The 12,769-nt window shown below is 40.5% G+C and overlaps 1 protein-coding gene across 1 annotated transcript; it reads right to left on the minus strand.

Moving 5' to 3' along the window:
- Positions 1 to 230: 230 nt before the first annotated feature.
- Positions 231 to 12,522, minus strand: LOC311508699 (high affinity choline transporter 1-like). Its single transcript, XM_084573616.1, has 9 exons — positions 11,688 to 12,522; positions 8,700 to 8,892; positions 8,405 to 8,518; positions 6,334 to 6,489; positions 5,556 to 5,704; positions 4,945 to 5,088; positions 2,356 to 2,509; positions 1,460 to 1,677; positions 231 to 1,338 (listed from the first exon to the last, which is right to left on the minus strand). Exons 2-9 carry the CDS (start codon positions 8,881 to 8,883, stop codon positions 832 to 834), a joined length of 1,626 nt encoding a protein of 541 aa, XP_084429742.1. The 5' UTR covers positions 8,884 to 8,892; positions 11,688 to 12,522; the 3' UTR covers positions 231 to 831.
- Positions 12,523 to 12,769: the final 247 nt, after the last annotated feature.

Raw genomic sequence — 12,769 nt, forward strand, 5'->3', positions numbered from 1 at the left:
TGGTTGTAAGGTGGCAAAATGTGAAAAAGTTCAAGGGGTATGAATACTTTTTCAAGGCACTGTGTGTCAGCGACTTTGAAGAGAAAACAGTTATCTAACAGGGCTTGGCTTGGAGTGTGATTTTTTTAGAGGCGGGCGAGGGTGAAGTGTGTTTGTAAAGTGTTGGTATATTAATGTAATAAAGGACAAATTCCTTTAAACCAAATAAATTGTTTTATTTATGACTTTCAGGACAAAAAAGACAACTAGAAAAAAGACATTTGACCAAAAGGGACCCCTTGACCAGCACTGGTCATTGGCTGCTGTGTTTCTAGGAGGTTCAACCTGAACATGCAAACAGCATACGTGTGTGTACATTTACATGGCAGTTAAAAACAGAAACTCAATTAATTTAAGCCTTCTTAAATAGTCCCATCTAACCATAAGCGTCCAAAGCAATGTCCCAACATACATGCTGAGCTGTGCCCTTAAAACACATAAGACATACAAAAATAAAATGTAATACTCAAACAATCACCAAAGTAAAATCCTCATCTCAACCACAGTTTTATATTTTGTCGCTAAAGGAACGATAAATACAACTCACTCTTAGGATTTGTTCACACTTAATTCAGTTCAAAAGGAACTCTGGTACAACTGCAAGTGTGAATGCTGCCATCTGAAACTTGAGCTAATCTGTTTGGTCTGGACCAAATGTACCACTTTGTGTTTTGGTCAGGACCAAGAGAACCCTTAGACATATCATTGATCCCCTAAGAAATAGGAGCACATTTGACCCGTATGACCAAATCCTGCATTAAAAATCAAACATTACATTTATTGTTTCTATTATTATTCTTCATTCAGTTTTTCACTTTCTTCCACATTTCTCTGGACTGGTGCCATGTAATGTGTGTTGCTCTTCAAATCAGCATCACTTGTACTTTTCAGCAGCCTCTTCTCAGATATCCACTTAGCCAGCTGTGATACTAGTATAATAGTTGCGGTGGTGAGGAGCATAATTGTAGTGCGAAAAGGGAACAAGCGGTATCTGAAACCATCCTCCTGCATCTCATCCCACGGCAGGGGTAGAACATCAGGGAGGCCTATTTGAGGTTCCCCAACCAGAACTCTCAACAGAATCGCGAGCACAAAGCCAGCACAGGCCCCGTACACGTTCACCAACTGGGGCAAGAAAAAGGTGCACATCACCTGGGGAGTCAGCATTGAATACAAAACATCTCCACTGACCATCCAGAACAGGTGAACGGATGACGATATCATGGCCAGGCCTGCTCCTATCACTCCACACAGGACGACTGACACCTTAACCACCACAAGAATATTTTTTTCTGATGCCTGAAATAGAAGAAATCCTTTTATGAGCAATCAGGTTTGTTAACCAAAGTGGATCATTCTTGAGACATATTCATTTGCTGCTTGCTTGTGTGCTGCAGACCAAAACCAAAGTGTTACTCACCTGTTTCCAAATGATATTCTTGAAGATATTTCGGCCCAGTTGGGAGGCAGCAGACAGGAGTGCAGAGTCGACTGAGGACATCACAGCTGCAGCGAGTGCTCCAATACCGATCAGTGAGACGAAGAAAGGGCAAAGATACTGAAGGGCAATTGGCAAGATCATACCAGCTTTTCCCTGTTCGTACGGGCTGGGTGAACCAAAGGTGGTCTCGTTCCAATCTGACAGACATAAAGGAAATGGGATTACAATAAACAGTATCATAACATGTTCACTTTTTGTTTCAGGTCCTTCCACAACATTTCTATTGGATTAACGCCTGAGTCCCATTACATTGATTGGAAATCATCACACCTCACAGATAGGTAATATTGGGTGAATAAACAAATACCAAAACATATTATTTCTATTTTATTTGTTTGGTTAGGTTCTCTGTGTCTACTGAAAGTATTTATGTGAGTTGTTTTTATGCCAAAATTCTGAGGGGGACAAAGACTTTTAAGCGGCTCTGTACACTTTGTTTTTAAACTGTTAAACTTGGTTCAGATATTTTGGGTAGCCTTTTACAAACTTCTTACAATAAGTTGCTGGAATGTTGGACTATCGCTTCTGAAAACAGAACTGGTGTAAAAGAGTCCGTTTAAAGGGACAGTCAACAGAGTGTCTGTGCACAATTGTTGAAAAAAATAAAAGTAGATGTCCTAACCAACTCACCAAAACTATAGTCTGATAACATGAAATCTGGGGAGTGGTTAATGATTTCAACTTAAGTTTATGTAAGTGTTTGTGTGACAACTGCTCCTTCTAGTCATAATTATTGGAAAAGAAAAGGGAATAAAAACTTGCTTCATGACTAAGACAGTAAGTACAACAATGTTTAGATAGTTAGGACTAGGTACTGGTAGATGCCGCCACTGCTCCAATGATGAGTGATGGGATGCCGAGGATTGGACATAATATTGCTCCAGCATAACAAGTGATCTTAGCTTGAGCATCAGTGGCTGTGGACAGGACCCTCTGGTAGAACGATTGGTAACACAGCCCTCCAATGCCCTTGGAGAGGATTAAAAGCAGAGACAATGATTGTGTTTTAAGGAATGCAATATGTTCAGGAAATGGTTTCCCATGAAGTGCAAATTTTCTTTCTTAAGAATGATGTATTTTCTACTGACAAGTAGAGTGTTGTGGAGTTGCCCATGTAAGATACAGTGCATCTGGAAAATATTTACAGCCCTTCACTTTTTCCACATTTTGTTATGTTACAGCCTTATTTCAAAAAGGATTAAATTCATTTTTCCCTCAAAATTCAACACACGACACCCCATAATGACAATTTTTGCAAATCTATTAAAAATAAAAAACTAAGAAACACATACACAAGTATTCACAGCCTTTGCTCAATACTTTGTTGATGCGGCTTTGGCAGCAATTACAGCCTCAAGTCTTTTTGAATATGATGCCACAAGCCTGGCACACCTATCTTTGGGCAGTTTTGCTCATTCCTCTTTGCAGCACCTCTCAAGTTCCTTCAGGTTTGATGGGAAGCGTCGCTGCACAGCCATTTTCAGATCTCTCCAGAGATGTTCAATCGGATTCAAGTCTGGGCTCTGGCTGGGCCGCTCAAGGACATTCACAGAGTTGTCCTGAAGCCACTCCTTTGATATCTTAATAATAATAATACATTTTATTTATGGGAGCCTTTCAGCACACTCAAGGTCACTGTACAAAATTGTTAAAATAAAACACAATTAAAATACACACAAACACATATATAGTTACATAAAAATGACAGTAGATGAAAGTGAGGCTATGGAATAGAGTAGGCCTGTCTGAATAAATAAGTTTTGAGCTGAGATTTGAAGGTGGTGACAGAGTCTGAATTTTTTAAGTGTTCTGGGAGGGCGTTCCAGAGGCAGGGGACTGAGCGGCTGAAGGCTCTGGACCCCATGGTGGTCAAGCGAGCCGGTGAAATGATGAGTTGTATGGATGAGGATGACCTAAGAGTGCGGGCAGGAATGTTTATGTGGAGCAGGTTAGTGAGGTACCGAGGGGCGAGGTTGTTTGTTAAGCAGGATTTTGTGTCAAGGATGACACCCAAACTCTTAACCTGGGGGGAGGGGGAGTAAATGTTTTTAACTGAATGAAATGAGTGCGGCCAGAGAGATATGAGATGAACCAATCGAGAGGTGTGTCAGAGATACCGAAGGAGGCTAGTCTATGGGTGAGAATGGACTGGGAGATAGTGTCAAATGCTGCGGTTGGATCAAGGAGAATGAGGATTGAGAGGAGTCCCGAATCAGCAGCCATAAGGAGGTCATTGGTGATCTTGGCTGTGTGCTTAGGGTCGCTGTCCAGCCGAAAGATGAACCTTCGCCCCAGTCTGAGGTCAAGTTCACAAGCTCACAGTGCTCTGGAGCAGGTTTTCATCCAGGATGTCTCTGTACATTGCTGCATTCATCTTCCCCTCTATCCTAACCAGTCTCCCAGTTCCTGCCGCTGAAAAACATCCCTACAGCATGATGTTGCCACCGCCATGCTTCACTGTAGGGGTGGTATTGGCCTGGTGATGAGCGGTGCCTGGTTTCCTCCAAACATGACACCTGGTATTCACACCAGAGAGTTCAATCTTTGTCTCATCAGACCAGAGAAATTTGTTTCTCATGGTCTGAGAGTCCTTCAGATGCCTTTTGGCAACCTCCAGACAAGCTGCCATGTGCCTTTTACTAAGAAGTGGCTTCTGTCGGGTCACTCTACCCTACAGGCCTGATTGGTGGATTGCTGCAGAGACGGTTGTCCTCTCTCCACAGAGGAATGCTGGAGCTCTGACAGAGTGACAATCGGGTTCTTGGTCACCTCCCTGACTAAGGGCCCTTCTCCCCCGATCGCTCAGTTTAGACAGCCAGCCAGCTCTAGGAAGAGTTCTGGTGGTTCTGAACTTCTTCCATTTAAGGATGATGGAGGCCACTGTGCTCACTGGGACCTTTAAAGCAGCAGAAATCTTTCTGTACCCTTCCCCAGATTTGAGCCTCAAAGACCTCCGAGACATTCCTGTCTCTGAGTGATTCCTTTGACTTCATGCTTGGTTTGTGCTCTGACATGCACTGTCAACTGTGGGACCTTATATAGACAGGTGTGTGCCTTTCCTAATCATGTCCAATCAACTGAATTAGTTCACTTAAGCTGTAGAAACATCTCATGGATGGTCAGTGGAAACAGGATGCATCTGAGCTCAATTTTGAGCTTCATGGCAAAGGCTGTGAATACTTATGTGCATGTGATTTTGTAGTTTTTTTATTTTTAATAAATCTCAAAAACTAAAAAAAAAAAAAATTTCACATTGTCATTATGGGGTGTTATGTGTAGAATTTTGGAGAAAAATTAATTTTATCCATTTTGGGATAAGGCTGTAAGTGTGGAAAAAGTGAAGCACTGTGAATACTTTCCGGATGCAATGTGATGTGATGGGGTCCATTGATGGTGTCCCTTACCAGTAGCAGTAACTCGTCTACCCAGCGTCCTGCATCTTTTAGTTCCAGTCTGCCGATCCATGGCTCCTGGTGCAGCTTGGTTACTGCAGCAACAGTGAAGTTAGCAGAGTAGGGGCTTGTCAGGATAAAAGGCACGCAGAGCCACTGAAATAAAGAGGAAACTATTAAACAGTGCTGCATCGTAGAAATTCAAAATTTCACTTGAAGGGATCATCAAAGTCTTTTAAATTCATTTTGATTTTACTTTTACCAAATTGCATTTAATTCTATTTAATAGTTTAAGACTGAACACACCAAACCAACATCAAAGGACTAGAATCAACAACCACCAGCAAAGAGACGACTATCAGTTGGTGTGTCATAGCTGCTACACCTACACACTAGATGAAATGTCAAGGAGTAATCACTATCAATGCGGTTCATCGTCTGGTGATCATGAATAACCATGGCACACTATCCAATAGAACAGACCAAACATATCTATACCAAAAATATGTGATGGTTCTGTCATCCAAGTTATGTATATCCAAAAGTCGATGCTAAAACAAAGGCAACTGGGTTTCTTGTGTTTTCTTGTGAAGCGAAAGAAGCTTTACAAGAAATCTCTGTACCAAGCCGAGCATGATGAAGCTTAGCTGGATGACATCAGTGTAGGCCACAGAGTATAATCCTCCCATTAATGTGTAAATGATTGCCACAACTGCAGAGATAGCCACAGCCAGTGCGGAGGAGATATCCATGACCACGCTTACTGTCCCACCTGTAAGACATACATTAAGAAGTTTCACAGAGCTGCTATGGTGTTACTTTCACTGTAATTTTAAAATAATTGTTTTAGTTCCCTGCTGGCCAATGTCGAAGGAAGGAATATTTTCCTCTCCTTCAGCCCAAGTTCTTTATACCTATTGGAAAGGTTAGTTCAATAGATCACCCGACAACTTCTCTCCAATCAACAATTTATTTGACACGCAGAGAATAGGTACAGAGTCAGCGCTGAGACTTCAACTTAACCACCTTAAGGGTAGGAGAAGAGAAGCCCCCAACTAAGTGTACACACAGGTTTTATTCTATCTGGGCTCCACCCGAGTATAATAGGAGGAGCGCGGCCTTTCGTGTATCAGTGGTTTTCTATGTGTGGCCGAGGCCGGCCCTAACTGGTATCTTCAAGGTGAAATATGAGTGTGGTGCATCTTATCTAGTGAGCAAGCTGAAGCAAAGCAATAAATAACCCCGTATCTGAACAGGACAAAAAGAAGAATACTCCTTTCCGTCCTGTTCTGTTTCTTCCCATAACTCTTTTATATCTAACACCAACACAGATAATAAGAGTAGTTCAACCAGCAATGTTAAAATACCGGTGTCATTGTATTGCGGTAATGACAAACCTACCCAACGCAGAAAGAATGCATGTGATCCACAAGATGTCTCCAAGGAGAGCAGGAATGAAGAGAACAGCTCCGACAGCGTTGCCATATTTCTCTTGAAATGGGTCCATGAGGGTGACATATTTCTTTGATTGAATAGGTTTGACAAAGAACAGTCCACCTGCAGTCAGACAAAAGAAAACAGTACACCCCACCAACCAAACCATTACTAACAAACATAGCGAATAGTTCATATACTGTATTTGATTATCAGAGAAGGTTCAAAAGCAACAGTTGTCCCCCTACTGTCCCATAAATCGTATTGGGAGAGAGACGTTGTGTGAATTAGGCATTTTATTGTTATATACAAGCTATCATTGTTACAACAACTGAAGAAATTTTCTCTCATTTAAACATATGGGGATTTGTTGAACGTCTACCAATGGAAATTTCCAGATGCGGCTCTCACTTGTATTAACAATGCCATGGTACACAAAGCAAAAGTGCACAATACACAAATGTTGGTACCATGTCGGTGCCAGACCTATACTACCTGGAGGAGCCATTTTCACTATCCACCTGAGTGGCGCTGTGGGGGATAGTGGAAGGATATTTAGGGTGCCCACTAATTGATTCAGGTGTGGCGCACAGGAAGTCTTTTGTTTTTGACCGCAGGCTGGCGGGAGATGTTGAGTTCTTTCTTTGACCGCTTTATGCTTTTGTTTTGCAAGTTATTAAATGGAGTGGCATATCCAAACTAATTTTTTATTGAGTGTGACTTAGTGGAAGTCACAGAAACAAAGAAGATCCTAACAGTCGCGAGTGCATAACGAAACTGAAACTGAATACTTTGCTCATCTGTGGAGCTCTCAAAACAACAAGCAACATTGAGATTATTTCATATTTTTCAGTTCTTGATGGTTTGTGTCCAAACTTGATGGAAATCTTCAAGAGTAAGACAACGGTGGGTTGATATTTCTGTTTTTTCTTGTAATGATATGATGGTTAGTTCATACATTTTACAAAAACGAATTCTCCCACCTTCCCTTGTGGTACTTCTCTATATGAACAAATAAAGATATATTTCTTTGTTCAACATTTAAGTGTGTGCAGAGCACTGAGCCGACAGCCACTGGATGTCTGAATTGTTGCACAAATACATTGCACTCAGTGGAGCAAATATTCTTTTGTATGTGATACTTCTTGTGCTGCATGTGTCTAGTGTTGTTCGTTTTACTGAAATAATTCTACAGAGGACACATGTGCAAAAACTGTGCTGTGATTGTATTTGGAAGGAAATTGTTTCATAATTCAATACATGTTTTCTGTTTGCTGCATCACAGAAAGGTACTGTAAGGTAATATCTGCAGCAAAAAGTAAGAATATGCTGCTGTAATTGTTGGCAAAGACCCATTTTGATAATTTTATGAAAACAAGGTCTCTGTTATTTTGGATTTGCATCTGGTATTTCACACAGCATCATTGTTAAAACATATGTGTTGCTTTGTTGTGTGTCTAAATGAAATAAATAAAATGAACTGCGTTGTGTGGTCATTAATAAATGAAAATTGGAATTTTCTTATCCCAAATATAATATTTTAAAATTTAATGTATTTATATTTATAATAAAACTATAAGTGTATTTTACTTATGATATTATGTTCTGACTGTACTACTTTTAAGTAGACTCCACAATTTTTTTTTTCTATTGTTATTATTTAAACCATTTAAGTGTATATAACTTAAAAATTCTGACTACGGTACATTTAAGTTGACTATACTTGAACAAGTTAATTTTCTCAACTGTAAATTACTTGACACAAATGGTTTAAGTACAATCAACTTATCCGGGGTTTACAGTTTAAGAAGTAAAGTATAAGAAGTTTAAAGAGATCTACACTGTGTATTCTTTGCTCATTCGCCTCTCTCAATCCTTTCTTTGTCTGTCCTGTGAGCCCATCTGATCTGCAGATGATCAATAAAACACACAGAAAGACAAAGAGTGTGCTGATTTCTTATTTTCCAACAGAAATATCCACCACACGGTTTATTGATGATTTTTCATTGCGGCATTCGTTGCATTTTACCTCACTCACCTAAAATCAGGTTCATGGAGAAGGCAAGAGGTCCAACGGCCCAGACCAGTCCCTTTGTTGGATCATAGATGACTTCAGCATTACCCAAAACGTAACCTCCACCAACCCACGTGGCTGCAAAACAAGATTGGACATACAGCCAATGAGAAAGTCAATAAAGTCAGCTTCACCAGTGTTTTCTATAATTAAATTTCAAAAACATTCACCGATTTCAAAGTTCAGCCCCTACATGGGTTACTATTATGACCATCTGAGCCCCCATCAATGACGCTGTAGCTATCATCATTTTCATTACCTGTCATAGTAAATATGCTGACCCAGATGTTTAAGTTCCGTCCTCCAACCATTGCCACTTCACTACGGCTCCCAGGGCTTTTCTTCTCCTCATGCTTGGACTTCTTGGATGCCCAGATGCCCGTTCCCAGTATGATTACGTAAAACACTCCTATGGACAGTAGTCCTACCCAGTTGACTGCCATCCTCAGTGTCTGTGGGAATGGGAAACGCACATACAAGTTTTTGCAGAGGTTTTGCAGCTAAGGAAAACAATGTGGTACATCACCAGTTTAACATATTTTCCTCGTCTTTTGGCGCGAGACTGTGCTCTTCTGATCTTGATTTGAGGCTACCTCCTGCTTGCCTGTGCCTGTTAGTTTCGAACCCCCTGGAAATAAAAAGCATTCTCTACCCAGCTCAATGCCCTTTGAAGAGCTGTTGAATTCCAAAACTCAGCTTGTTGTGTTCTGGGTTCAGTCTTTGCCCCAACACATTTGATCTGTTTCTTAAATTAAGAATTTCGTGATGGTGATTCGAATCCTTTTTTCTGTTGTTTCTAGAGTGTGAGATTATTTCAGTTTGATAACTAAGACCAGTGACCGCTGGACAACGGGAGCCTGTGTGTGTCCATTGAAGAAAGTTATCTGGGAAGGTTCTCAGTCATCCAGGTATATGCAAAAATGTTAAGATAAAGGTTTTTTTGTTGTTTTTTTCCAGTCATCACAAATCAATTGTCCAATGAATTTCCGGTTTGGTTTGACGGTTATTCTGAACCAATTTTCTAAATGTGGAAAGACTGTCATCAACCTGCCAACAAAGTCCTATTAAAAGCAAACTTGGCAGTCACTTGAAGTCATTGTAATGAAGTGAAAATTAAAGTAACCTGTTGCGTGTTGTACTGTCTGCAACGTGTTAGCTAATACTAACAGTAATACTGGTGAAATACAGTTCGGTGCAGCATTAAACTGCACTTTGCGTTTAATGTTTCTCAGTGGGTAAAATTACAGTATGGATTTATGTAGACTACGTTTCTATGAGTGTTAACATTATGACTAGGGCTGCTTTTATGCCTAATATTTTATTCTGATTCAGGGAATAATTGTCTTGTTTTCTGGAGAAACTATTGGGAGCGTCCATGTTTTAGTAACAGTCCTCAAAGTCAATTATCACTACAGTTATTTCCATGACGTTGTTAAAGTAATACATTTGACTATGCTGAAACACCTGACATGTAGTGACACGATCATTAAACATTCCATACACATCAAACATTGTCATCCCCCGCAGACTGTTAAAAAAAAAAAAAAAAAAAAAACGGGTGTGCCGTGGGAAATTATCCAATTTCACCTAATTGGTCTAAAAAACTTTTTTTTTTTTTTTAAAACGAATTAATTATTATCTGCAAATAATATGCACTGTCAAGTGTCTGTGTATATATATCTGTCTGTGTATATATACATATATATATGTGTAAGACTTTTTTCTTTGTGTTTATTAGATTCCTGTTCAAGACACTTTGATAAGAATGACTTTATATTGTTAAAATAGGCTACAGGGTTTCATTTTTTTAACATTTTCGGTTGGTGGTGTGCCTTGTGACTTTTTTCAATGAAAAAAACACTGATTTAGGCACCCATTTTATATTCCGTCTTTAGATCAAATAGAAAAATGGGTTTTCTGAAACCTGAAATTAAAGTGCAATAAACACGGACGTTCAGAAGCAGTGCAACTTGTAAGCAGTAGCGGTTTTAGGCACGGGCGAACCGGGCAGCCCGGGGCGGCATTTTTTCATGACACAAGGGGGGCGGCACGAGCACTTGGAAAAAAAATAAAATAAACAAATAAATCTGCGCCGCTACATGGTTTTCTATTATCTGTCATATCTGTATAGGGAATTGGCAAATTGGCGCCCCCTGCAGCTGCAGGCGCCCCTGTTGCTGAGATGGTGCCGTGCACAGAAGCTGTGCGTGACAAATAGAAAGGGGAGGGGGGCGCGGGGGACAGTTCACCTCTGGGTCTATCCCAAATTGAACGGACGGGGTGGTGGGGGGGGGGGGGGGGGGTCCACTGTATAAACGTTAGTAACACCTTCACTTTCTTCCATGTAACGCACATTTCATTCATAATATAATAAATACAGGCCTATAATTCATGCACGTTTTGGTTTTTATGAATTGTGTGAAATGGCCAAATAAAAATAGGTAATACAAAACGATTATGTGGTCACCAAGCTGAATTGGTTTAGTCTTGACTTCTGGTCGTGAGTGACAGCGTTGGAGGATAGGAAATCTGTTGATTGTCGAGTGTCAAATAAACGCAGAGATGGACAGAAAAAGGAAAGATAAAGGTATGTTCTCTCTGTATGATTACAGTATCATATGTCATGAATGAAGGGCTAATGTTAACTGGTGCTATACGTTTGTTAGACTTTTTGCAATGATGCTTGCAATGCTTATACAACAGTAATTCGTCTTAACAAACACCAGATCTAATTTCACCATAAGATTGTGCTTTGCAACAAAACTGTTACAAGTTCAGTTATTATTTATTTCCATCACGTTGGGTCCTGTAATTAGTCAACGAAATTTTCATATCTGTAGGTAGTTACAAAGATGAACATTTACCATTTGCTACAACTCTATTTCGTGTCAAAACATAGTTTAACCAACCAAAAGTGTGCCAAGCATAGAATTGGAGGCAGTAACCAAGGAGCTAATTGTTCCTCCCTGAAATATAGATTAATATAGCGTCTAATGACAGACACTTTGGGTGTAAGGACATGGTTATTTAAATTAGCAATTCATGGATGCTCTTTTCTTTAAGTGCGCGCGTGCCGGGGGGGGGGCTGGCGCTCGGAGGTGGTCTCGCCCGGGGCGCAATTCAATGTAGAACCGCCACTGCTTGTAAGCACGCAACATGATGATGTGAAACCATGAACAAACTGTGCTGTTTAAATATGTGCCAATAAAAAGGCAAATTTATTTAGCTTCATATTAAGCTTACTTACCGTGATGGGAGCTGTATGAATAGCAGGGTGATGCGCCTCCAAATGCTGTATTCTTCCGAGCTATTCTTTACCCTCAAAACTATACCAAAAAAAAAAGAAGGGAAGAAGAAGAAGTAGTAGTAGTAGTAGTAGGAGGAGGAGGAGGAGGAGGAGGAGGAAGACCAGTGTTGCCAGACATACGATTATCACATCAGCAGAAACTGATGCCTGCTCATACAGCTTAAAAAGTAAGTGAACATGAGTACGGACTCGGAGGACAGAAAGTACTAAAACAATAGAGTCCAGCAGCATAGACACGGACACCGGCAAGAAAACTGTTCGCTTTCTCCTGTTCTGCATGCAGAGAGTAGATCCGATGCTTTTATTTTGATGGAGTTAACAATAAATAAATCAGTTGTTTCCCACAAATGTCAGAGACTCCTTCGATTATTGCAGCCCCACGCTGTCAAAATACTACGAATTTAAAGCGAGAGGACAACATGTCTTCATTTCACACAGATTCAGGGCAAACGCCCCTTACCCAAACTAATACAGTTTAGTGGCGTTAAGAGAAAGGCGCACATATTTATCACCAGATATATAGTTTGAGCTCGTCTCGTCTTAGTCGCAGAGAGAGAGAGAAAAAAAAAAGTTCGTTGACGAACAGTGGCGTCGTTAGACCTGTTTTGGGGGGCTGAAACAAAAAAATGCCAACAAATTCAATATAAAGCGGCCAGCATATCAGTTTAAATAAATAATCATATAACCTGTCATTAAGGACCTAAATGTGATCATATATCTGTCAGTTTCCCTTCACTTCGTAGTGTACGGTAGAGAGAGACCCTTTGGTACCTTGTTATACATTCCACTTGTTCACAACACCCACATTACTGAAAATCCAGTCCACGATGTCCCTGCGACCTTGCTTGCGGCTCGGTACCGGCAGCCACACAGAGCCGGACAGAACACCGTGAGGAGAAGAACATGAATGGATGGATGGATGCGCAAATGTATATAAGAAAGTTTTTCAGGAAAGTAAGTATTCATCACTGCTGGTAATAACAATTAGTTAGCTCCAGCCCCCAGCTAACAGCAGAAAGTCC

The sequence above is a fragment of the Chelon labrosus genome, assembly GCF_963514085.1.
Source record: "Chelon labrosus genome assembly, chromosome: 23".
Lineage (NCBI taxonomy): Eukaryota > Metazoa > Chordata > Actinopteri > Mugiliformes > Mugilidae > Chelon > Chelon labrosus.